This window comes from Plectropomus leopardus, chromosome 16 (genome assembly GCF_008729295.1).
Source record: "Plectropomus leopardus isolate mb chromosome 16, YSFRI_Pleo_2.0, whole genome shotgun sequence".
NCBI classification, from domain to species: Eukaryota; Metazoa; Chordata; class Actinopteri; order Perciformes; family Serranidae; genus Plectropomus; species Plectropomus leopardus.
The window spans coordinates 3,856,406-3,884,167 of NC_056478.1; the positions used below are offsets into that span (position 1 = coordinate 3,856,406).

Consider the following 27,762-nt stretch of genomic DNA (forward strand, 5'->3'; position numbering starts at 1 on the left):
CTTATAATTTTTTTTAGGTGTATTTATCTTATTTTATTCTTTTTATTTCTTTTATTTATTCTAATTCATACGTATTTTTCTATTTTTAATGGTCCCCTTTTAGTTTTATTATTTAACTGAATTTTAATTTTTTTTTTTTTATAGGTTCTGACTCACATCTTTGCTTTTTGTATTGGTTTATTCTTTGTCTGAATAATTATTTAATGAGATTTTGTTTTAAGTTTTAATGGCTTTAATTCACTTTTATGGTTGGTGTTGTACCTGCAGCTTCTACCTTGCTTTTATTCATTCCACCTGGAATGAAATTAATTAATATACGTTTTGCCTGCTTGCTCGCAGCAAGTGTAGTTAAATCCATAATTCATCAAGTCCAAAACGCGCCTCACGCTGACTCTCTGTACATACTCTCTCGGGCTTCAGACTTTACCCAGCTTCACTGATTTAATTACCTAAATTCATTGAAATAAAGACGTAGTTTTTCCAGTTACAGTCTAAAAAAGAAAAAGTTCAGACAGATGTGTAAAACAGTTGAATTAAAACTTGAATACTTCAATCATAAAGGCCAGAAATAATAGTAAAACACATCATGATGCAGAAATATGCATAAGAATCAGCTCCACAGCAACGAGTGACACATCTGACGCCTGGCCATCAGCGGCTTTGCGGTCTTCCCCCCTCACGGTATTATTTTGGTGAAAACATCACAGTGTGTACGACCAAAGTCTGCAGTGTGGACACCTAGATTTAGCCACTACTCAGCTTTACTTTGAAGGCACACAAATGAACAAATTAAATGTTACCCTGCTGTCATGTGGACAAAGAACCAATCCGACATGATGAGGATGATCATGTAATTATCATCACCTCACTGTCAGATTTCCTTGATTCCATGCAGTGCCATCTCGCTCCAAAAAGCATAATTCATATAATTATCCAGGGATTATACACATCCTTCCTTCTCGGCAGGATGAGAGCTGAATTTCTCATTAAGCGGTCTTCGTATAAACTGTCTTCTGTCTCTGTGCGTCTGCAGGACTACGAGTTCTTGTACCAGAGCGGCGTGTGCGCCATCTTCGGCCCAGGAACCCGGATCCCTCAAGCTGCGGTGGAGGTTATTGACAACATTGAGAAGAGCCTGGAGAACATCCGGCAGGCCATGTGAACTCAAACAACAACTTCGAGAACTGTTTATTCATTTTGTGGCAACAGCAGAGTCACAAGTGGGAGCTCACACGCGTGTACAGAGTCAGCTTGTGGTATAAGATTGTAAAAAAGGAAAAATAACTCGCCGCCATGAGACCTCGAACATATATACAGCAGTCGAAATGATTAAAAACCTGTTGGGGTGTCGTGGTTGTGCTGCATTTTCTGAAAATCAGATTTGATTTTAGTTTCTAACACTGTCCTCACAGGTTGCTATTTTCAGTCCTGTAAATGCACAAAAGAAGAACATCACAAACAGTTTTTAGTTTTGTTCATTCACTCAAAATCTAAAGAAATCCCATCACACATATTTCGCTTAAATGGTGATTTAATTAATTACTTCACCTTTTGCAGCATGCCTGTGTGTGAATTGCAGTGGTTACATGATTATGAATATCCTGTTAATATTCTAGAAATTTCAGACTATGAATGGGAGCTCTGCCTCTCGCTCGACACTATCGAGTTTTAACAAGAAACAGAACCGGAGATCTTTACGAGAACAAGGTCGGTGTGAAAAGGGCCCTAAGACTTTTACCCACCTTTAACAAGCAAATTATACACCAAATTTAATCAAATAAATGTCCAAAGCAAACAAATGTGATGGACACATTGGCTGTTTTTCATCCACGATAAAACATTACATCACAGCGCTATAAAGTTACTTATAATGTTTTAACTGTAAGATGTGTGTGTTTTTTGCAGTTACTTAGCAGGGTGTTATAATTGCCAGCACAGTGAGACGGATCAAGTAATTCACATTAAATCAAAGCTCCTATGACCCCCAGGTTTTTTGTTCATGGATATTATCATCATGAAAGTGGCCTTCTGTTGTCTTGATCTATTGCCTCTTCTTCATCGTGTTTAATTCCAATTACTTGTGTCAGAGATAAAACCACAGAACAGCTTATGGAACAGTTGGATATAGTATTTTTCTACTTGTGACTGTGAATCAGACTGAGCGATCTCAATAAAGTTTGTAAACTTTGGAAATGAAGTGGGTGATCTCATTTGGGTTTTTTAAGCCTTCTTTACTTGTAGTATTTCAAAACTAATGTGTAAGAATTGGTGAGGAGAGGATGATTTATTTTGACACTGTTTTGACACCGACTAAATTGCAGTAATTGGCTCCTTGGAGGTGGAGCATATGTACTTGTTAGAGAGTGAAAATTGCAGTAATTATGGGCACAGTAATTACTGGTCCCAGCTGGTTATTACTGGCTTGAAATCACTTTATAAGTGCAGACGTCAGATGACATTGTGGTACTTTTCTAGCGCAGCACCTCCAGTTTACTAATTTTATTCCATGTAAGCATACTTATACTTGAATTTTAAGTATTTTATCGCTGGAATGAGGACATTTTCAGAAAATTAGGCTGTCTATTCCGCAGAACAATGCAAAAACTTTTGAACTGCTGCTACATGATCAGAAAAAAACATAAGAGAGCTGTGGCATTTACTTTTGCTGAAGAGGTAGAAAACCTACAACTACCAGAATGCATTGTGCCACTCCAAACCAGTAAACCAGGGACACTCAACTTGCTTTGCTACAGGGCATTTCTATGATTTTCGTTAAATTCTAGGGTTTTAGGACATTTCTAGGATTTAAGGACATTTCTAGGACTTTAGTACATTTATGAGATTTTAAGAAATTAATAGGATTTTGGGACACTTATCAGATTTTAGGACATTTCTTGCTTTATTATTTATTGTGACATTTCTGGGATTTAAGGACGATTCTTTGATTTTAGGACATTTTTAGGATGTTGAGACGTGTCTATTTTAGGACATTTTGACATTAGGAGCTTACTTAGGACCTTTTTTGGGGGGTGCAGGAGATCTTCCACTGGGACTTTTTTATTTTTTTTATTAATAAAACTCTATCTTGATGCTGCTTTATGCACTCTGGCAACTGCTGCAGACTATAAAGTACAAAAAACATTCCCAGTGTGAATCACTTTGTTTTTATTGGGAATTATAAAATTATTGGGGGGCCACTTAGCATCCTATGTAGGGCCAGATTTGCCTTTAGCCTTGCTTCTTTGGTCATCGATTCTCAATTCAAAATGATTTCCAATTCAAAACATAGCAGGTGTAATTTCAACATTTACTCCAGTCTGTTTCGACAGTGGCATATTGTGTTATGAAAGCAAAGTGTGGATGAAATTATGGAGGTTTTCTTATGTACAAGCTTTTTTAGCTTTTTTGCTGTAGAAAACCTTCTCCCAAGTGTGGGGAATCAGAAAGTGAAAAAATAAACATTGTAATTATTATAGTTTAAAAAATGGACACACTTTTCCAAGAAAAGTCCCATCGTTTTCCTCTCTGTGCTGCTGCAGAGGGCCACATCACACTCCTGACACTTCAGAGAGGGGCCTGATTCTCCTGCCTGCTCTGCCTGATAGGGGATACAGCGTTTATTCTAATGCATGAGGCGCTACCAATAACACAGCGATAGATACGGGAGGATTTGACCAATCACAGCGCAGTTTGCTCCATATGACGTATGGCATACGTAGCCGGATACAAAGCATCGGATCGTCTTCCGATTGGTGGAAAAGACCGAAACAAACCTCTGACCTCTCTAAAGGAACCATGGGAAACCAATATGGCGTTTAGCATCGACGCTAATGTACTTTTATCATCGAAATATGGATAAAATATGGACCGAAGACACCCAATATCGATCTGTCATTATGGATTTATTGAACACCGAATTCCAGGGCTGGATACCGAGGCCTCTGAAAGAGCTACGATGCGCCGGAGTCATCCTCTGAACGGCACAACCGGCAGCTTTCACCGGAGACGATCCGACAAACGGTCTCAGAATTATTAAGGCTTTTCTAAATGATAAAAAACTCTATTTAGTAAATATAGTCTATAATCGATGTTTAGGATTTTTGAATCAATTCTGAATCGTTAAAAACAGAATCGAGATTGTTATGTGAATCGTGAATGTGAAATTTTGTTGCCATGAGAGTTTTTTCAGCCAGTGTTGGACACGGTGCACAAGTCAGGAACCGAGTCAAAGTTTACCTGCCTGACCAGCTCGAGGGATGTTTTCGCGTAATTTTTGATGGTTTTGCGGGTCACACGCGCCTGTAATGGTCCCTCCAGCTGGTTTATCCGTTACAGTTCCTGTAAAACTGAAAACAAGTTTATACTGGTGGATAGTTTAACTAGTTATGCTGGTTATGCTGGTGTGACTGGTGTGTGTAGCTGGAGAGACAGCAAGCTGGTTTGTGCAGCGGCACCTAACTGTGGCACCTCGTGTGGCACCCCCAGATGCCGCAGCTAGGTGCCGCTAGCAGTCGCAGCAGATGCCACTGATTGCCAGGAGGTGCCGGGAGGTGCCAGTGCGTGTTCCGCGGTTTGGCGGTTTGATATATAGCCTACTCACAAAATTAATATATTACAAGGTGACAAAATTATCTGCAGCAGCGGAAAAATCCGCCGAAAAGGGGACACGAGGATGATATGAGCTTCCTCTCATCTCACTGTCTCTGGTGTATGTGTGTGTGTGTGTGTGTGTGTGTGCGCGCGCGCGCGTGCGTGCGCACTGACAGCCTGTGAATACACACACACACACACACACACACACACACACAAAAACCGCCAAACCGCGGCACACGCACTGGCACCTCCCGGCACGTCTCGGCAACCAGTGGCATCTGCTGCGACTGCTAGCGGCACCTAGCTGCGGCATCTGGGGGTGACACACGAGGTGCCACAGTTAGGTGCCGCTGCCGCAAATTGAGCCAGGTGCTGTGTAGCTGGTTATGCTGGTGTGACTGGTTTGTGTAGCTGGTTATACTGGTGAGACTGGTGTGTGTAGCTGGTTATGCTGGTGAGACTGGTGTGACTGGTGTGTGTAGCTGGTTATGCTGGTGAGACTGGTGTGTATACAAACGGACCAGGTGACACAGGTGTCACATTAAAAAAAGCACCTGCTCCATATGTAGTTATTTAAACAGCTAATTTTAAGGTAACAAAACCAAAACGATTCTTATTTTCAGGTGATTCCACGTTAAAGGAAACATACTGAATATATTATAATCATTCCTCATATTCCACTGACGTAGCGTCGCTCGCCCGTGACATTGTTCAGCCATCAGTGTTGTCTTTTTTATAACATACATTCTTTTTTTTTGTTAAAACCTAGTGCCTACGTTACCCACATTGCAACTCGACTGGAAATTCTGTTGTGATGCTACGAGCAGCGAATGAAGACTCGAGCAGAGATGAGAAGCGGGCGTTATCTGTCAGGTAAGCCCGCTTTTTAATAATCCAACATCCCTCAGGTTTTCTTCATTTTGAAATTGAAGTCAGCCCCAACAGCCCTGACTGAAGTGACAGCCTCGAAACGTGTTTCTCAGCTCCCTCCTAGTCCACAAATATACTGTGCATGCATATTTTTATTTTTAAAAAATTCTCAGAGTCGACTTTGGGGTTCAGATCACTTCCGGTACTGTTTATAGCAGAGAAATGCTCAAAAAAGAAGAAATTAAGATCATTTTCTTTGTGATATCAACATGCCAGAGAGCTGCTGTACGACTGATCGACCCAGACGTGGCCAGATCAAGTATTTTACTTGTATTCATAATTTAATCATTTTTTCAAGCTAGCGTGAAGGTGGTGTTATCATAAGACAGCCTAATGTGGATTCAAGGCTGACGAGGGCGAGTTCTCTCCCGTGTTATCCTTTCCATCACCAGAAAGAGCTTGAAAATAATCAAATGCTTATTGGCCTCGATATTCTTAAATCAAAATGTAATTCAAGGTTGTGAAGTTGAGCAGAAAGAATAAAAAACTGCAGCACGTTCAAGATTTTGCAGCATGCTGATTACAGAGTACACACAACCTTCTGCCCCAAACAAAGATGGCGGCGACTTGGAGACGTTACCGTGACTTCGGTGATGCAGTGGTACGACCTGCTTCTTTATGAGGCTAATTTCAGTACCATCAGCTTCAGCTGTACTTTATATTCAGAGATAATTCACAAGATGGTGAACATGGTAAACGTAAAAAATAATAGTAATAATAATAACTTTATTTAAATAGCCAATTCATGCATAAAATGCAACATAAAGTGATGAACATAAAAGAATATATAACACTTGTGATGGAAATAAAGATGAAAATGGATGATAAAAATATATTAAAATAAAAAAAATAAATGAATAAATAAATAAATCAGTTGAAACTGAGGAGACGACATAAAACAACCGTCAGTTTAAAACACATATCAGGAGAAAGAAATGGTAAAACGATGTGTCTTGAGATTTCGTTGAAAGGTTTCGCAGATGTAGAGCCCTGTGAGACCTTCAGGCGGACTGATCCAGAGTTTAGGGCCTTCGTCACCGAAGGTCGCCTCTCCATGTCTTTTATTTCTGACCTCTGAAACCATCGAGAGGTTCGAGTCTGAGGATCGTTGGGACCGAACGGGCACATTTATCTCGACCATGCCTGACAGATAACATGTTGCAAGGCCGTTTAGCGATTTAAAAAACACCGAAAGGATCTTAAAATTCACTGATTTAAAGATTGGAGCTTTCTGTTTATGAACCATGTCACGTAAATCCAGCCTTTAGTCACATTTCTAATGTGATGTTCAGCTTTATATCTGTGAGCGTGTTAGCCCGCCGCCTCTGGCGTAAATCACTGTAAATCTGTGCGCTCTGCTGTGTGTCACAGCCTCTGTGTTGTTACTAATTAGATAGCGAGACCCTATTTTTTTTTTTAGACTTAATTGTCCCCATTGGGGGATTTCTTTCCACAACACACAGAGCGGCACACACACACACACTCAGACCTGAGGCCGCATCTCAGCCTCCTGCAAACCCTGATGTATTATAACGGGGGTTTGCAAAGTGTTCGTGACCGAGTGCCATTTTAGGGAGGCAGCATGTGATTGTTTTTCATGTCTATGATGAGACGGAGTACATGAAACCTCCAGCACGCCTCTGGACACGCAGTCAGCCACTGTGTTGAGGGTTAGGGTTAGTTAGGTAGTAAACCCTAACCCGAAACAAACTTCCATCAATAAATCGATTCTCAGCCTGTGCTTGTAAAATGCGACATCACAGACAGAAGTCCAATTAAATGGCGTAATGGAGCCTCGACCGTAGCTCAGCGTCGCTGCATGTAAACATATTGACTGTCTCCGCTGGAGGTGTAAGGGCGAGCGGCTCTGCCTCCCATTCCTCCTCTTATACAGATCGACGGTGGTGTAAAAGGGGCTTGTGCCTGACTTGAATTCAGGATGAGAATCGCTGTTTTTTAATTTTTTTCGGGATTATTTTTCCGTAATCGAGGTTGGAAGTGTGATTGCGTGACACTCCCCATAGTGAATTCATTCTCCACCACTTTATTTGATTCAGTCAGTGTTTATTCTCAAACATGTTTAACGGGTTATGAACACAAATATGCTCAAGGTTCACAGCTCTACATTCACATCTTTTATAGATAATTTAGCACTGTCAACAGTACTTACAAGATTACAAAAAAGCTACACACAAGACAGAAAAATCTGACAGTATTTGCCACTCAGTCAAGCATGAAAAGAAAATTGCTGCTAAACATATTGGGGAAAAAATAATAAAAAATTCCTGAGTAAAACAGGATGAGAACAGTTCCCTGTTAAGCGATGTATCGTAAAATGAACTGATTATCCTCACAGCAATGCTTTTATAGGCTGATTTCTATACAGTGCTGTGCTGTTTGTTCTGCAGCAGCGGCTGAAGGCAAAAGACCATCAGGGGAAATTCCAGTGAAATATAAAGAGCGGTTGTTACCCTGATGACATGAAAATCAGCTACACACTTATTTCTAAAAGAGCTTTTATTTTCATGGTTTGAGAGTTCACAAAGTTGCAAATAAAGGATTTAAAAGGCCAAAGCTCAGTTTTTTTTATTATTAACAAATCCAGTGAAAGGCCAAACACGGAAAAATACATCATCCTACTAACAAGCACCGACTGTACAGTCTGAGACATTTGGCTCTTAGAATAACATTTTTATTGACAAAATATCACAACTCAAGGTCCATGTCGTCATTTGTCCCGACGCCTCCAACTGCATTGTTTGGTCCCTATTGACAGTTTGAGTTTCTGAGCGCCTTAAGAATTTGTTCATCCACTTAAAAGTTTGAAGGTCTGTAGTCACTGAGCGAACTGATCTGCTAACGAGGACTGTGTGATCCAGTCGAAAGCTCCAGAACAAGGGAACTGGCGAAATGGAGTGTTTTGTCAACCGCTTTTTTTTTCACCAAAGTCACAAATTAAGTGCGTAGCTCAGCTCTATTTAGTTTCAAAATCTTTTAAAGACAAAGTAAGGCATTTTGGAAATCAGACTTCTGTCTGGTTAGATGATAGAATTCAATCAATTAATGATAAATATGAACCACCAGCAGCCAGTTAGCTTAGCACAAAGACTGAAAGCAGAGAGAAACAGCCAGCCTGGATTCATCCAAAGGTCAAACTGGAACTACCACCTCGTGGTCGTTTGCCTCTGCAAACTCTTCAAATTGCAGTTACAGTTTACATCCATGTCTGTGAAAACATGGATGCTTGACACACATCTCACCCCGCAGCACAGAAGATCCATACAGTCAGATTAACGTCATCAATTCTGCATCGGACCAAATGTTTCCCGTCTGATCTTAAATACGATCTTGAGTAATGCCAGAAAAGTGTTTTTGACCTTTTGGACATGTAATTTAATCATTTCATCCCATTAGACATTTGTGTGAAATGTTTTTAATAATTGGGGTACTGATTTATGTTATGACCAAAAACATGCTTTGTGAGGTGTTGGTGACCTCGAACTTTGACCTTCAAGCACCAAAATCTAATCAGTCCAAGTCCAAGTGGATGTTTGTGCCAAATTTCTTAGAAATTCCCTCAAGGTATTCTTGAAATGTTGCGTTCATGAGAATGGGACGGATGCAAGGTCAGAATGACTGATGTATAAAAACCAAAATCTCATCAGATCATCTTTGAGTCCAATTTGATACTTAAAAAAAAATAAAATAGATAAATACATCCAGGCATTCTTGAGATTTTGAGTTCACAAGAACGAGACAGACGCAGTCACACTGACCTTGGTCTTTGACCACCAAAATCTAATCATTTCATTTTTTGCTTAATGGGCTGTTTGTGCCAAATTTAAAGAAGTAGCCTTAAGGCCTTCATGAGGCACCAGTTCACAAGAATAAGACGGATGTGAGGTCACAGTGACCTTTGACCCCAAAATTGTAATAAGTTCATTGTTGAGTCCAAGTGGATGTTTGTGCTAAATTTGAGAAAATTCTCTCAAGGCAGTCTTTTTTCTTTTAAACATATTTTTGGGCTTTTTTTGGCCTTTATTGGAGAGAACAGTAAGTGTAAAAGGGGGAGAGAGATGGCTGGAGCCGCACTCCACAGCGAGGACTCAGCCGCTGTACATGGGGCGCCTGCTCGATCCCCTGAGCCACCGGCGCCCCTCAAGGCGATTTCGAGATATTTGGTTCACAGATGGCCAGCCAGAAAAAAAAATCAGCCTATCAGCACCTTCAAAGGTTGCTTGTTAACACTCTTGTGTTATTGTATTTGTTAAACTCGTATAGAAACTAAAGTGTAAATACTCTGCAGGATTTTTTACAGGTCTTTTTTTGGGTAATCTAACAGGCCCCTGGCGGTAGCTTCATATGTATCGTACACAAAAAATGAGTCGTGCTGATATTCTTATCAGTTAGCATATTTCCCAAAATGTCACACTCTTTGAAAAACAGCAAAGCTGCGGCTGAAGTACTCCTTCATTACAGTGGAAACAAGTCTAACGGTTTTACATGACAACACTTGTCAGTAGAATAAATTCATTTTTTTCATTGTATTTGAAATTTGTTGGTAATAAAAAAGATAAAATTATAATGACAGTCTTATCCTTAAAATAAAATAGCAGGTCACATTCCCTCTCCTGAACATAGCGGTATACGGCTGCTAAAGAAAAAAGATTTAAGAAGCCAACTGAAATCCATTAGACAGGGTAAACATGGACAATCTGTTACTTTGTAAACATTTTTAGAGGCAGATTTATGAAATATGACCTTCAAGCTTAATTAAACATAAACAATTAAACATTAACATTTAGCACAGTAATGGCTAATTGGAATTCCTGACTTTTTTTCACCTGGGAAATACTGATTTGGTGTCTCAAAACTACCAAAAATGTATTTTTTGTTATTTTTTTAACAAAAAAAGTGTATCACAGATGGAACCTGAAGCATTAAAGTAAACAACTCTTCTTTTTCTTTGCACAAAATAATTTTTTGTCATACTCTGCTGTACAACCTTTGGTTTGTAATGTGTTAAAATGCATGATTTTCTCTAATTCTGTGTGGCTGCCGCTTGTTGCTATCACTATTTCTGGGCTACAATGGTTCAGGGGTTTTAGCCACCTGTAAGCACAGCTTTAACTCTTATCTTAAGCTAAATTTGCTGAACTTTCACAGCATTTAACATAATGTGCAAACATGCCTTCTCATTCATTATGTGCACACACAACACAGGCCAGTAGTACCCTGCTTTTAGTTTAGAATTGCACACACCACTTGTACTGGAGAAAGAGTTTACTATCCTGATATCCGTTTGTGAGATAACACATTATGAGACCACTAATTGTTCAACAGATAACACAAGCATGTGTTATCTTCTCAAGTTTTCTTCTCAAGCATGTCTGAAAAAAGTCTTTCAACCCAGAATCAGTCTTTCAGTCCGCGATCTCTTGCACAGTAGACCGTGCTTCCACTTTGGACTTGACTTCAGCGCTGACCATAAAAATGCTGTTGTCGTGGACGCTGTTGGAGATGTGGCATAGGTTAGGGCCGGTGCAGAAACAGTGCATCTGCTTTACCTCCCTTTTGAAGCTCTGGCTGAAGATGTAGTAGATCAAAGGATTGTATACGGTGGAGCTCTTTGCAAACATGCACGGGAGGAGGGTGACTTCAGGAGGGATGGTGCTACTGTCACGGAAAATAGACCACAGGCTTACCATGCCGTAAGGCGCCCAGCAGGCTATGAAGCCTACACTGATGAGCACGGCGATCTGCAATAGAATTGGAGGACGAGGTCAGTAAGGATCCCACAAGATCTCGGAAAAAACAATGCCAATATGTACCTGGCAATATACACTACAGATGTATGAAATCATAGAAACATCAATAAATCCTAGAAATGTCCTAGAATCCTATAAACGTCCTAAAACCCTGGGAATATCCTAAAATCCTTGAAATGTCCTAAAATCCTAGAAATGTCCTAGAATCCTATAAACGTCCTAAAACCCTGGGAATATCCTAAAATCCTTGAAATGTCCTAAAATCCTTGAAATGTCTTAAAATCCTACAAAAGTCCTAAAATCCTAAAAACATCTCACAATCCTAGGAATGTCCTAAAATCCTTCAACTGTCCTAAAATCATAGAAACGTAATAAAATCAGAGAAATGTCCTAAAATCCTAAAAACCTCTTACAATCCTAAAAATGTGTTGAAATCCTAGAAACGTCTTAAAATCCTATAAATGTCCAAAAATCTTGGAAATGTCCGTAAATCCTAGGAATGTCCTAAACCCCTAGAAATCACACACAATCCTAGAAATGTCCTAAAATCCTAAAAACGTCCTAAGATCATTCAGGCATCCTAAAATCATAGAAACGTAATAAAATCAGAGAAATGTCCTAAAAACCTAAAAATCTCTTACAATCCTAGAAATGTGTAATATCCTATAAATGTCCTAAAATCCTAGAAATGTCTCAAAATCCTATAAATGTCCAAAAATCTTGGAAATGTCTGTAAATCCTAGGAATGTCCTAAAATTCTGGAAACGTCTTAAAATCCTTGAAGCGTCCTAAAATCAGAGAAATGTCCTAAAATCTTACTCAATCCTAAAAACGTCCTAAGATCCCAGAAATATCCTGAAATCCTCGAAGCATCCTTAAGTAAGTTAAGATTTTATTATCCTCTATTAACTATTACTGTTATCTATTACTGTCTATTATTATTTTTGTCCGGATGCTTCTGTAGAGCGACTGAATGTTTACGCAGCTGGCCCGAGGTTTTTGTATTTAATGAAACTGAACATCACGCTGCTGGCTTTTCCTGGTCTAAAGCTAAGCGCGGCTTTCCTCTGCTCAAGTGATTTCCAAACAAGGCTGCTTGTTCAGTAACAACAATACCGAAGGATTACTGGTGCACTACTTTGTTACATAAGCGGGAAGTTTGCATTTGCAATATTGAGCAAAATGCTTTTCACAATGCCCAGTTAATTATGCTAACAGACTATTTTCCATGTTATCAAGAAGCATTCAGTTCAGTATTGAATACCCTGAAGGACAGATGATGTGTAATGACAGAGCTGTCTCCTTACAAAGAGCGACTCACCACTAACAGCCTCCGATGGAGCTTGATGATATTGGGGACTCGGTTGCTGTTCATAGACGTCTTGTAGGTGAAATAGAGCTTGATGGCGATGCCAAAGTAACAGAAAATGATGATGACAGTAGGCATGAGGAGGTTGAAAGAGAACATGGAGATAACAAATGAAAATCCCTCATGTTTCATTTGTCCCCAGGCGAGAGAGCAGGACAGTCCAAAGGGCTCCGGGCCGTACCGTCCCCAGCCCAGGATGGGGCACAGAGCCCAGATGAGCGCGTACAGCCAGGTCCACATGCACAGCATCTTCACCTTCCTCCAGCCGATCTTCTCATCTGGACAGAGAAAAAGAAAGGTTGGTTGTTTTCTTGTTTCTTCGGTTGTTTAAGCACACTGTGCATTATAGGCAGGTCCGCCCATTAGCTCACCTGGTAGAGCGGGCGGCCCATGTACAGAGACAGTGTCCTCTCTGCAGCGGCTGCAGGTTTGATTCCCACATGCAGCCCTTTGCTGCATGTCACCCTCTCTCTCTCTCCCTTTTATACTTAAGCTGTCCTATACAAAAAAGGCAACGCCAAAAACTAATCTATAAACATTGAGACATTAGCGGAATTTGAGCTGCCATAGTTCCTCCAAAACTGTTTGTTTTATGATGAGACATCAACGTCGTGTCTTTTGTTTTTTGGGCGAGATATCTGCTGCAGTTCCAGCAGCAATTGTGCCACCAAAACCTTTTTTTTAAGAGACATCAGGGTCATTTCAAAGAAGACCACCAAAACTGGTTGTTTTATGTCGAAACGTCTTTGTCATGTCCAGGAGTGAATTTTCAACCAGACATCAGAGGAATTTATGCAGCAATTTTGCCACAAAAACGGGTTGTTTTTTAGGGGGACACTGGTGTCATTTCCACCAGCTATTGTGCCACCAAAAGTGGGCGTTTTACGTCGAGACATCTTTGTCATGTCCAATGATTGTGCCACCATAAACGGTTGTTTTTTAGTGAGACGTCGGCTACATTTCCAGCTGAGATAGAGCCACCTAATTGTTTTGTTGTTTTTTTTCTTCAAAACCTTTTGTTTTTAGCAGATATCTGGACATTGCCAGCTGTGATTGTGAGACAAAGTCAGGTATTTTAAGTCAAAACATGATCTTTACCTAACCATAACTAAATGCTTTTTGTGCCTAAACATAAGCACATGTTGACCAGAGCGTTTTTGAAATGCAAAGTTTCAACAAATACGCTTCATAATAACACATGCATTACATATCTGTGATTTGCAGAAACATACACTGCTGACAATTATTCTGGTGATTAGATTGTGTAAGGTTATAAGGAGCAGATTACTGTTAAAAAGACAAATATGAAACAACTTCTCAGTAAGATCCTCTAAATTTAATATAAAAAAGTCCATTTAAATTCTGATCTTCAGCAGTCTCTAACAAAATCCTCTACATGCTTTAGTGATCTGTCAGATGGCACAAAAGGAGGACACGAGATGCTTTTCCAATAAATGCCTCACTTTATTTTTTATTTTCAATTGTTTTTATTTTAATATTAGTATCTTGAAGCCAATATTTATTATATGAGGACAAAATATCCACATGGTCTTCCTGGGTTTTGTAATTTGGGATCTCTGTCTCCTCCCTTGAGACTGAAGCTGATGTGGACTTGGTCTTATGCTCTCTGTGTTTTAGTTCTTGTATACTAATCATACCTACAGCAGTGTACATCAGACGTGTCTCATAATGTCAGCCAAATTTGGGATGTTTGTGTAAGCCAGCCCATCTGGTGTTTTTTGTATGTTTGTGTACATTTGTAGTATTACTCACTAACAGTACACCCACATGCATATGCACATGTCTGCATAAACAGATTGCATGCGTATGCGTAGGTTTACTGCGTACTTTTGTGTTGTATATTTGTTCAGACACCTCCTCCTACCTTCCACCTGACAGTTCAAAGCTGTTTTGGAAAGAGTCGCGGTCTGGAAATTGTGCTGATGACAGGTTTTTATCTGAAAAATTGACTTTTTTCAGACCTTTTGGCTAGATCTAATTTCTTTGCATCTCAAGACATTTGCAAATGTGTGGGCCTTTTTCCCCTTTATGATGAGACTGTTCAACTTGACTAAACCCACCTGGCACCAGGTCTTTGTAGGCGTGGAGTCAAGTGCCTAATCTTTCCACACGGTTAGCTACCATGTCTCCAGCATGCACTGTCAAAACAGTCTGTTTATGTCAGCCACAGAGCTGCCATCGTGTGTGTCAGTGTGAAAAAGGTTAGCTGTCAGTAAAGTGTGTTGTGATACATGATCCAGTATCAGGGGATGAAGTTAATGAGAGAGCCTGGCTGGAAAAATATCTGAATTGTAAGTTTACAACAAATTGTGACCACCTGAGGCATCCTAACAATGTGATGTTGCTTGTTAGATGGAAAAATTACAACCAAACTCATGTAGCAGGTAATGCAAAACCATAACCAGCCAAAATTTATGTTAGAAACTAAGTTAACCTGCTGCCTGCCATAGCTGTGTGTTCATCAATCAGCTCTCAGCAGTAAAGTGAGTAAGTGCATTTACTAAAATGTCAAGCTACTACTTTAAAGGTAGGGCTGGGCGATATGGGAAAAAAGTCTTCACAATATTTTTTTTCATATCAGTCGATATCAATATATATCACGATATAGTCAAGTCAAGTCAAGTCAGTTTTATTTATATAGCCCATTATCACAAAACAAGGTTTGCCTCAGAGGGCTTTACAGTGTACGACATCCCTCTGCCCTTAGACCCTCACATCACCCAAGGAAAAACTCCCCAAAAAGAACCCCTGTAACGGGGAAAAAAAAAGAGGAAGAAACCTCAGGAAGAGCGGTAGAGGATAGTGAGGGATCCCTCTTCCAGGACGGACAGACGAGCAATAGATGCCGTAAATAGCAATAGAGATGATAACAGTCTCATGCATATGTGAAAGGGAGTTGTCCAAAGGCAAGATCACAGCATCGGCGCAACCAGGACCAGACCACGATCAGGGCGAGCGGGGGGCACAGAATCAGTACAGCCACAGCACGAGCACAACCAAAGGCAGGGTCGCAGCATCAGCACATACATCAAATCACTATTTCTGTAAAGCTTAAAGGTTCCCTTTTACTCCGAAGTGAGATATGAGGATATCATAAGATTAATTTTGGTTTAAATATTTATTTTCTGTCACACATTGAACATGACAAATATACTGGAGGACCTATACCCCAGCAAAGATCCGAACCTCATACCTAAAATCAATATTGTGATAAATTGAACATTTTACCATTTTCTTTGATAACGATTAAAGAACGATTATTTTGCTCTTTTTTTGTGGTTTGTTTTTTGCCCTCATAGTTCACTGACAGTTTCATTTGACCATGGTGTGTTGGAGTGTAAACTGGCTTTCGGACATGTCACTCTGGCGGCATTAAATTACCGCCAGAGTTTGTTGGTCAGGTGCACCGCAGTGTATTAGGGTCGTTGTAGGTTTTCTACTTCTTGAGCGAAAGTAAATGACTAAGCCCTTTTTTCTCAGTTTTCTCTTGTCACGCAGCACCAATTTCAAAAGTGTTTTCATCTCTCTGCAGCTAATACAGCTACTATTATGTTTACAGCAGTGAAATACTTCTTTTAACAGAATTATACAAGACAAAAACATCTTTGGACGAGGCTAAACTAAGTCGCCCAGAATCGCAGATGGCGTGTCATTAGGTGACAGAGCAGCAGTCTGAGTCCACCTTTTCTCTAACAAGCAGCTTTATGGTCACTGCTGCTGCGCTCAGGCTTCCTGTTATCAATCTGATCCTACAATCAGTCTGACATGTTTTCATTTCTCCTGTCATATGGTCCGGTAAAAATATTTCCCTCTGAGAACATGTAGGCCTAACAACGTGTCCTAAGAGCAAGCGAGCGCCTCTCTGTCCACACTGAACCCGGTACATGTGCACTTCTGTAACGTCAGGTAAACAAACCACTCTTCCAGTCAGCTGTGCGCTCATGTAAACTGACTATCTTAAAAAAGGCAAGCAACTGTAACTAATTTATGTTCATTTCATAACTAATTGTGACGTTTACTTACAATTTAGTTACATTTGCTTAATTTTGTGAACTTTTATCTTAAAAATAAATTTGAATTTAAATAAGTCAATCTTACTAAGTTTATATCTGTGTTCTGCTGGTTGCAAACTTATATTTGTATATTTCTCAAACATGTTAACAAGAAAGAACAAAATCCGCTTTGACATGATCAAGTTTATCAGACTGAAGTTGCTAACACTTAAAAAGAACGAGGTAATTTTTGTTGTCAGTTTTATGTTGCAACACCTTCTCCAAATGTGACACATACGGCTAACACTTTGTTTCCATGAGTGCAAAGCTGTTTGGTGGAGTGGTTTGTTTACGTGACGTTACTGGAGTTCATATGTAACGGATTCAGTGCGGATGGACAGATGCTTGCTTGTTACAACACGGTGTCAGGCCTCCATATTCTCAGAGGGAAATACATTTTTACCTGATATAAAGTAAACCTAACTTGAGATTATTAGTTTTATTTACCTTACTTTTTCATGGAAATCAGTTTCCAAGAATATTTAAAGTAAGATCAACTTGTCAGTTGTCTTTATACCCTCATACTTTATGAGCAGAAAACTCGTTATATATTTTGATAATTACTGGAAATGACATGCAGTAGCGCCAACAGCAAGCTTTTAACAGTGGTCATTACTAGAAACTTGCAGCTCTGGTTTCGTTTATGGGTCGGTTTTGGGTCACTGATTGTTTACGTTTGGCGGGGCAGGTTGTGGCGGGTTTTAAAAATCCCTGACCTGCGCATCATTACCACCACAGGCCCTTGAAATGCTGCTCAAACAGTAACACAGCGGTAAATAACAAAGAATTAGTCTGATTAATAAATAAGAAATTAAAAGAAATATTATCGTTTGAATCGATAAGTAGAAGCAGCCAATTGTGGTCTTGCATGTTAGGTATATTTGTTATTTTTCCTTGTTGAAGTGCAGCTGTTTAAACTTTTGAAAAATTTGCTGTTTTTACTTGATGGTTTTTACATGATACCGGCAGGCATCAGGTTTGGCGCAGCAGATTAAACTTTAAGCACCAAAAGGTTTCACAACTCCTGCTTCAATCATCCTCACAAAAAAAATCACCCCTTGACTAATTTTCTAATTGTCGCATTGTCTGTTGGTCTTGGAGCACAGAACATAAGGTTCACAGAGGGAAGAAGTCGCTGCATTAAACTTGCATCATGAATATGATCCATAAATGATAAAACTTTAAAAAAAAACAGGTCGTATTTAATCAGTTTTCGAGCCCTGAATTACTCACGGGGTGACTGCAGATTGAGGGACACAATGAAGCGCACTATGGCCAGGATGGTCAGGTTCATGATGCTGGCGACGCCGAAGAGGAACCCGACCAGGCCGTAAAAGACACACGTAACATCCCCCCCGATCCAGCGGTGGCTCCAGGCAGAGGCCACGGCCAGGGGGTACATGGTGACAGCTGCTCCCAAATCTGTCACCGCCAGGTTCACGCTCAGCAGCTCCGGGGGTTTCATACTTGACGACCTTTTGACTGCCATGATAAGTACAAGCATGTTTCCCACGATGGAGAGAACAGCTGCAACGGACAGGAAGAGGAAACAGAGACATTACAAAATAAGTAAATTTAGTAAATAATGATGCTCAGGTCAATTCTCAAAATTCCCAATTTAGGCGTACCTCTGCTTTTATTTTTTTTGACAAATTCCCAAACTCAAAATAACACAGAGCCAGGATCCGTTACACTTCTACTCGCTTAAATCGAGTGAGTTAGAGGGGGTTTCCTCTGTTTTTCCCAGGACATTTTTAACATCATTCCCCCTGAGAGACAGGCTGCTGACATGCCAGGGGCGAGTGACACAGCATGTTTAGGACATAAGTTATCCCCCACGCCCCCTTCCCTCTCAGGCCTCTGTTTGTTTTGGACGCTCCTCGACTTGATGCGTCCAAAATAAGACAGCATGTGATCCTGACAGACTGGCCAAACAAAGTGATGAAGTAAAACAGGGAGAGATCAGTCGTGTGTGTGATGTATGTGAGGGGGAGTGAAAGTGTCAAACAAACACAGGATGGAGGTTGACTGAGAGTCAAGAGAGAGAAAGCGACCTCTCCGTTTTTTTATCGCGCAGAAGCCCCAGAACAGATGTTTGAGGTTTGGCGAAAGACCCTCAACTGCAACTACTATCAGCCTGCAAAACAGAGGCCCAGGGCTCAGCCCACAAACTACAAAACAGACAGTAATAAAAACCTTTCAGTGGTGCAGTCGATCAGGAGTCTGGTAAAAGGCTGACGCTACTGTTATGTCGGGATGGGGATCATTTTTATTGACACTGATACCATTATCGAGACTCCTCAACGATCCAAGTCCTCATCGATACAACTGCTGATACTTTTCTGTTATTTGGTAGAAAGACGGGGCAACAATCGTTTTTAACAGAACTGGTCTTACTGTCACTTTCAGTCGTGTTTTTAGTGAGTAGGGAATAAATTATTGTATTTTAATGTAAATATTTACTTTGAATTAAGGTATTTGTATTAAGGTGATTAGAGCTCATGACAGGATGTTAAAAACAGGTAATTCCATCTCTACTCTACATTTATATTGTTGGGGAGAGCGAATTTCACACTAAACACTAAATTCGATTTTTCTTGATGTTACATTTAGGGCTGGGGCGTCGTGTCAACGTTATCGACGTAATCGACATAATCGATTACATAAATATGTCGATTCACGTAACGTGCGTCGATGCGTCGCACTGTTTCACACAGTGCACGTCATGAGAGCGTGAGCAGCGCTGATTGTGTTGTTTTTTTTTCGCTGCTCATGTTATCAAATGAGAGCGTGCACACTGCCCCCCTGAGCAGCGCCTGTCAGGTGCGTCTGAGCTGCGTCTCAGCTGCAGCACATCTACAGAAATGGTTGCTCGCCGTTTTTTTACACGTGACGCTCTCGTTTGTTGACTCTATACCACTTTATACTGCAGTTTAAAGTCTCTCTCTGTCACAGAGATTAGGAAATACAAATATGTTTGTTTTACCTCAACTTCCTTGCTTCCCTTTCAAAACAAAAGTTACCTGACTGTGTCTCTGTGGACAGAATTCCATCAGTTGCTGATACAGTGAATTTTATTTTGAAACATTTATAGGATCCCCATCTCTACTGCTATGAGGGAGTACGTCTGTCCAAACTACCCCACACTGGAAGGTTATGGTTGTGTTTAGAAAAGAGAGCGCCGGCCCTGGTGTGTGACTCAGAAGATGAAGACAGCACAGAGGGAACTGAGTGCCCCTCTTACATCTTTAAAATTTTATAGGTACTTTCATCATCTCAGCCCACACGGCTATCAGTAATGGAGCACATCCCTGGGGACTCACACCTCCACCTGATGTCACTGAACATCTGCTGCCGCATTATCTTTCTCTGCTGGTCACACCGGCACAGTCAAGGCCGCACGACATTTTTCATATTGGACTTGACTTCCAACACTGTATATATTTTCCACTTATCTCACCCAGAGCAATAAGCGTGCATGAGTTCATAACTGCCAATACTTTTCTGACGCCTCATAAACTCATAAGTCAGTTTTCAGAGTTCAGTTTTCCTGCGCAGATTCACAGGGCTGCACCCAACTGGAATTATACCAGTCAAATCAGATTTGGCTGTTCAGTATGAATATTCAAACTTTTCTTTTTTTCCCACATAAAGTTTTAAAGTTTGAAAAGGGCTCAGTGGGATCTAAAAATAAACAAGCTAACTGCTTGCTGTCATACTTTGTTCTCTGTTATCTATAACATATTTTCCAATTTATTGTCTGTGGAGCAGCTCCAATTTGAATTTTAGCACTCGTCTTTTTGGATTTGGGAGATAGTTCTTCAATTTTACCTGTATTTTTGGACTGTAAGAATAACATGGGTGTAGTTCCCATTTAAAAATCCCTCTCGCCTAACCTGAGCTCTAACAATATATTCATGGATATCAAATGGTGGAGTACATGAAACACAAGTGTCAAAACACTGAATCTTCACCTGCCGTAGCTGGAGGCGTTTCACCCCTAATAAGAGCCGGCCTGTTGCGCTCACTCTCTGTTGCCTTGATCCAAGGTGAAACAGTTGGTTTTGTGAGGTGATTAATAATTTCCGAGCACCTTGAACTCTACAGTGCCGTTTTGTTCCCGACTCTTGCTGACAGGGTCATTTATCTTTCAGGTGAAAGTGTGAAAGAGGACGGTAATTCTAGATTCACCCCGGAGAGCTTGTCGGCCAACTGACAATTAAACAGACTTTTAACGTCATTAGCGCCACATTTACACCGCTTACTTGAAAGCTGCATAATTATATGTGATATAATAATTAGCAGGTACAACTAAAGTTTGAATTCAGTTTGACTCATTAAGTTTTTAACCTCCTACCTGCCTTCCGTAAACTACCTTTGACCTGTCAGCTGTGAGTCTACAGAAGGACAAAAACCCAGTGATCCCATCAACTTCCAGGTCGCTGATAATCAATTTCATGCCAGTGCGGCCAAGCCCATAGCTCTAACCACTCACTGGACAGAATAAAAAACAATCAATGGAGACACTTCAAGTGATGGAGACACTTGGGTCTTAGACAGCTCACTGAGGAGCCTACAGCGGTGCAGAATTTAAAAAAAAGCCCATGTTGTATGCAGTCATTAGGTGAAATTTAATTAATTCACAATTAGTGACTCAAAAAATTAATGCTGCTATTTGTTTCCTAAACACCAAACCTAATTAATACCAGGAAATCTAATTTCTTACTAGTTTTAATTTACAAACAATCTAGTTTGAAATTGTGTGCTCCTCCTGGACAGACAGGAAGGCAGACGCACACTCAGTATATTTACATAATGTTAGAAAAAGTGGAATTATTGTGTGAGTATATTAAGACTTTTTATAGCAATGAAATTACGGGAGCAAATTAAATTGTGAAAAAATAGTTGCAATAGACACTGCGCTGTTAAACGGTCCCAACATTTCCCACTGAAATGGCTCAATTATGCCGTAAAACTGATTAATAATCATCGGGTAACGTTAGCCATGTGATGCTAACAGTTATCCCTGTCACTGTGTGCGTGACTGTCACAGGGACAGCAGTAGTCTCGGGATGAGGCGCTGAGTGAATCAATATGCTGTGTGACATGCAGGGTTCCCATGGTCATGAAATTCCTGGAAAAGTTTTGAAATTAGAAAAACTGTTTTCCAGGCCTGGTAATGGTTTGGAATTGGAAGTTTTGATTGTACATTGTTGTAGCTATTGTTTAAAATATGTTCATAAAAATCCCCCAAACATGGCTAACTTTAAGCAAAATACGTTCCATGTATTACTGATTTAAAATCTAGTGCGGCGCAGTGGGGCCATTGAAATGTCACTAGCATCATGTGAAACACATAGACCAGACCAGCATGGCGTCACTGCCCAGGCCACACCCCCTTTTGGAGCGAAAGAAACACACTTTTTGGTGGTCTGTTAGCATATGCAGCGAGTGGGCGGCAGGAATATCTAACGAACGAGTTAAGTTGGCAGGAACTAACATTTTATTTTTAGGCAAATACCTGAGAAGTGTGTGTCAAACAATGTGTGGCTTCATCTATACAGGATATTTTTAGCTACTTATATAAAGTCATGGATGAGGTAAAATATTAAAATAGAAATGTAATGGAGAAGTTTTGAAAATCCATTGGCAGAAATTGGTGTTGAACCCTGGAATTGAGATTTCACCCTTTTTAAATGGTCAAATTTTTGGTAAAGTTGCTGTGATTGGACAAAATTACGAGGTCTCGCAGAAATCTTGGGGAGTGGCTCAATTTGCATTAATTGCTCCGATTGCAGCATCCTGGAGGGAATGCTTAAAGGGGCTTAAAAGTCGCCAGATCTGGTAAGAAAGTCAAGAGTGCAATAGAGAAGCCCAATAATGAGTCCCAAAACCTGGAAACAAATTAGCATTTCGCACCTCTGGTTCCCTCTTCTCAAAGTCAATGGTTTTTTTAAATTTTCTTTTCTTTTTCTAAGAAGCCTGAAATAAGTTCTGTGGTTAACACAAGGTTAACTTTTACGTTTTGTTCTACAACATAAATACGTGAGTAAATACCCCTGCTGCAAACTTTAAAGCTTTTATGTGTCTTTGGCAAAAAGAGACAACAGAACGTCATCACGCCAAACAGCGTCGAACAGGGCTTTGCAGCCTTGCAGCGATGGCGACGCGACCATAGTGTAGATCGTTTATAGCCTAACGTTAGCATTTTACCTCTGGCAGTTGCATTTAGGCTTCAAAAATCCTGAAACTGGTGTTCATTTGTGTAGGTTATCTTACTGAACGAAAAGTGTGCGTATCATAAACGTGTTTTTACCACAGAGCTGATTTTCTGCAGTGAAATCAGCTGGAAAATATAACGTTATCTTTCAGGTTGGCCAAAAGAAAAATGTCATCCCTGAGGTACTCTATTACGGAAACGCTGACCAATCAGAGCAGCCTGGGCTTCATCAGGACGGGAGATAGGTGCTAAAGCTGCGTGTTTGAGACAGAGGAAGAATACAGATATTCAGGCAGAGAGTGTGAGAAAAACAGCGTTTTCTAAACTTTAAAGCATGTAAACATGTTCTTGTAGAAACCCCAAATACAAGCACTAACCTAAAAATGAGCTTGATTGGTCCCTTTTCACCAAACCACAGATCGTCGTAGTGTGAGTAATGTACAGTGTTTGGGTTTAAAGACGGAGCGAATGCTTTGTGAAGCTGTGATAAAATGTTAATTTTTTGTTGTAAAATCTGAAGATGGATAGACGAGAAGGTCAAATGAGGATGCTTTCTGTATCCTAAAGCTTACATGGTTCAATAATGGTCAAATGGTAAAATATTGAGTGAGGAGGGATGACTTGGGAGATGGGTTGAGTGCAGGGAGCAGAGGGGGAAGGGTGGCGAGTGAAGGATGAGGGATTTACAGGATTTTCTTAACCTGACTCCTCTGCTGAAAGCAATCTTTTCTCATAAATTAAAATTAATCCATAGAAATATATCAATGTTTTGATTTGATTTGACTTGGGATTTTTTTTCGAACATGTAAATAAGAAGGTAGAGAAATTATTGTACAAATTAGTGAACAGAAGAGAGAAAAAAAGTAATATTTAAAGACGATGAAAAACCTAAAGCAAAAGAAATTGTCTAGCGCTTGATGACTTGGTTTAGATATTCGAATGTCCTAATTAAACACATATGCATGTACCCAAATATCCAAAATCAAGTTTCAACAAATTCATATTATCATTGTGAAAATCGTGTTTTTCTATGTTATTTTAAACTAGTTTATGTTTGGACATTGTTTGGGCTTCACATTAAAACTGTTCCATAACTTCACTCTACAGATTGATATAAAAAAAAAATTAAAATTAATTAAATCAAAATAAAATGAATTATTAAATTGAATTTAAAGTAGTAAATTTAATTATTAAAAAAAAACCAAAACATTATTTGTGCCATTTGAAATTCTACAAGATCTAAAAAATTGTATGAATTTTGAGCCCGAAAGATTAATGACTTGTGTGATCCAGATATGCGACATTGTGAATGGTCCATGTTTGTGTGTTAGTGTTAACTTACTGAGCAGCAGTGAATGTGGAGAGATTATTTATATGTTCAAGCAATGATCACATGATGGAAAGACTCTGACGGGCAATTATTCTCCACAGTGTCACATCTGCTTTTGTGTCTGATCCCCGTGGGACCTCGACGTCATTCAGAATCAGTCCGTGTGGACGCGTTAATAACACGAGCAGGCTGGCTTTCCATCAAACTCATTCATTTATTTCTTTATTCATTCATCTGTTCAGTCTGCAGTAGCTGGCTGTACTGTCTTACTGTGACTCACGCTTCCACACAGGGTCCCATCATTGCCTGCACAAGTCACGGATGCAGACACAGTGTGTAATATCAGACCTAAGGGACTGTATGCAAATTATTAGGGGTTAGAGTTCAGAAAAAGAAAAGGGTCTTGCTAGTTTTCTTTTAGCTGAAGGGGTGGTAGTGTGACTTTTTTGGGAGAGCAGGGGAGCATCCGTCATTTGTTTGCCGTCCTAAATGTATATTTTATTATGTATTATTTAGCAATATAATATAGTATGGCATAATATAGTTATATATAGTTATAGTTGTAATATAGTTGAAAAAATAGTATCAAAAAGCAAAAAGACAACTCTTGCTTGTTCTCCTTGATCCATGAAGCTGAACTGTTTTATTGACATTGATATGAGAAGTTTATTTAGAACTTAAGGTTCAAATAGGTGTAAACTATTTAAAAGTTTTACAAATTTTACACTATTTTACTACAGTCCAGTTACCTGAAGGAAATGTTGGCATTGTACTTTTCTGCAACAGCTGTGTTTCCAACGGCTCTTTAGCCGCTGAATGTGAATCTTCGCTGTTTTTCCATCAGGCATAGCGCCACAAAAAGTGTTTGTTATTTATAGTGTAATCGCTGCATTTTCTGCCACGAGCGTGCCTAGAAAAGCTGTTGTTTTTTTACATAGACAGCACTGCACTCCCCCCTGAGATTGTACCAAGAGCTGTGTTTCCTGCTGAGAAATTATCCACAAAAACAAAAAAACAGTTGTTTTACCAGGACATCACTGTGCTTTCTGCCGGAAATTTGCATTTAAAGACAATGTTTTTAGGGGGTGACAAGAAAATTACATAAATTGCCAAAAATTAGTTAAATTAGTTTAATAGAGGGGAGGATTATCAGAAAATTATTCAAAAATAGGGAAAAATGTCTGAAAACCTATATTTATAATTAGATTAATTTTCTGTTTAAAATTATGTTACAGAAAAAAATATGTCAAAATCTATGAAATAATATGATTTTCTTATATATATATATATATTTATCCAGTTTAGGTAAAGTTGCATTTGTTTTCGGGTAATTTTCTTGTATCTTTTCAAAAAATTTTTTACTTAATTTTGGGCCATGTCTTGTTAATTTGCTCTTTGTCTTCTCCATATGTTTTTTGAAAAAAATCAAAAACAATTTCCTCATTTATCAAAGGGTTAACATATGTCATAAAGTAATGCTTGTGTTTGTAGTTTTAAGTCTGTTGACTTTTATAATTGCAGATGATTTATTTCAAAAATGCACACAGACAGACTCCGCCACATAACAGTGAACAACAAAGAAATGAGCTGCAGATGTGAGAGTTTCTGCACCAGCTCCTCCAAACAAATCACTTCAAAGTATATCTTATGATCTTATGATGGATTTTGTGTGTGTGTGTGTGTGTGTGTGTGTGTGTGTGCGTGTGTGTGTTTCCCTGTGGATACTCGATCAGGGTCAGCTATTTGTGTTTTTTCGGCAAATTTACACTCAATGTGTTTCTCCAAAGCCACTATCATCCATCTTTCACTACACTCTGCAAATCTATCAGTCTGCCTCTGGTTATTGTGTAGATTTACTGCCTTATAATGAAGACACGCACAGTGTGATACAGAAAGAGGGTATATGTCACCGCAAATCTGTCTCTAATCCTCGCTGATTGCTACCGCTGCTAGATCTTAGTAGATGAGAGCACACCTGTCAGGAGAATGTGAGCATTTGTGAGCTCCAGGGGACGTATTGTCCTACATTTTCAGATATGGTTTTACTGTCGGATATATGAAATTAAAATAAACGTTACATATGCACATAAAGTTTTACAGGTAAAGTAATTCACAGTGTTAAAGCACCCAGCTGTGAGTGTGCAGTGAGTGAATAATTGGACTAATGGTTCACCAATTTCCCTTCTTTGTAGTCCACATGAAGGGTCTTATTGTATCTTTAACCACACGTATTAACTAAATTACAGCACTATATATACATACTGCATAAGGCCAAATTATGTAGTATAACAGGATATGTATTCTATAGGGTTTAAAGCTGCACTTCTACAGGCAGACTTATTTGTTTTTGTCATTTCTGAGGATATGAGAATTCAAATGTCTGATGACAAAGACATTCATAGGCCATATATTCACAGATATATACACGTTAACATATTGGCAAGAAAACTGCCAACCCAGTCGCCAGAATAAGATGGGTTTTTTTTGTTTGGTTTTGTTTGTATGTTTCATACATGTGATTTAGTTGATGAATATGCGCAGGGTCTGTCATTAGCAGGAGGGGGGATGTAGGTGGCTTCACACCAAGGTGAGGTGGCTGCCCAGCAGCAGACAGCAGCAGACCTCTGTTAGAGAACTGGAAAAATGGCTCAGTCCGCTCCTGCAGCGGGATTCGCCTTTAAATGCAGCAGGAGACAAGTGAGTGACTGTTTATGCAAGTGGAGCGCCAGAATAAAATAGCACAAAAAAGAGGAAAATTGTGGTTATGAAAAGGGAATAAATTAGAAAGATAGCAAAAAAAAAAGAAAAGTTGTGTGACATAGGTACTGATCAGGAAGGCCAGGGGGGAAAACGCGATAAAAACGAGCGACTTCTCTGAGTTTACCATCTTTTACGCGTAAAGTTTATGTCAGCCCTCTTGTAGTTTAATGTGCGTAAAATGGAAACTAGCGCTTTTTTTGCTTCTGTTTTCTAGTCTAATCTATAAAACTGTTCATTTCACTCACATGTAACTAATATAACGAGCCGTGATACAAAGCCTCTGAGCGCATCTTATATCACTCACTCACAAGCGCGGCTTCTAACTTACCTACAACCAGCAGGTAGCAACCTGTGCCGATGTCCACCGCCGGCGATAACGTGGAGGTGTAGATATCCATTAGAACTGTGATCAGTACAGAAACGAATAAAAAAAAAAACAGATTTAAAGTGATTGGAGATCAGAAAGTGCCGCTGTTGATGCGTCCCGGCATCAGATCCATCTGTCCTCAAGTGAGGAGCTGAGACACAACAGGAGGTCCGCGCCGCGCACTGCTGTGTCCTCAGCTGGTGTCCTCTGCTGCGCTGAAGCCTGTAGCTTGTGTAAGGTGTGTTTCCGAGGACATAACGTCTGAGGGAAGGGCTACCATCCAGCGTCTCCTCCGGCTGCTGTGGGACTGCAGGCAGCAGTTATTTAAGTGAGGGAAAGAGAGGAGGCTCTA

General features: G+C 39.8%; 2 protein-coding genes across 2 annotated transcripts in view; one reads left to right on the forward strand and one right to left on the reverse strand.

Moving 5' to 3' along the window:
* Positions 1-2,189, forward strand: part of mmut (methylmalonyl CoA mutase) — a 30,511-nt gene extending 28,322 nt beyond the window's left edge. The window contains exon 13 of the mRNA XM_042503650.1: positions 1,034-2,189. Within this exon, the coding sequence (XP_042359584.1) occupies positions 1,034-1,162 (129 nt within the window). The 3' untranslated portion in view covers positions 1,163-2,189. The remainder of the gene's footprint in view (positions 1-1,033) is intronic.
* An 8,757-nt stretch (positions 2,190-10,946) lies between these two features.
* On the reverse strand, positions 10,947-27,441 carry opn8b (opsin 8, group member b). Its single transcript, XM_042503019.1, has 4 exons — positions 27,372-27,441; positions 17,967-18,260; positions 12,613-12,938; positions 10,947-11,282 (listed from the first exon to the last, which is right to left on the reverse strand). The coding sequence occupies exons 1-4, from the start codon at positions 27,439-27,441 to the stop codon at positions 10,947-10,949; spliced, it is 1,026 nt and encodes a 341-aa protein (XP_042358953.1).
* Between the last annotated feature and the right edge of the window lie 321 nt (positions 27,442-27,762).

What these genes read in the sequence shown, in the direction of transcription:
- opn8b (XM_042503019.1), bottom strand. Translation starts at nt 27,441, where the DNA reads ATGGATATCTACACCTCCACGTTATCGCCGGCGGTGGACATCGGCACA. An exon ending in TTGCTACCTGCTGGTTGTAG is followed by an intron (nt 18,261 to 27,371) that starts GTAAGTTAGAAG and finishes TGTCCGTTGCAG; the next exon opens with CTGTTCTCTCCATCGTGGGA. An exon ending in TCCATCGGAGGCTGTTAGTG is followed by an intron (nt 11,283 to 12,612) that starts GTGAGTCGCTCT and finishes ATTCTATTGCAG; the next exon opens with ATCGCCGTGCTCATCAGTGT.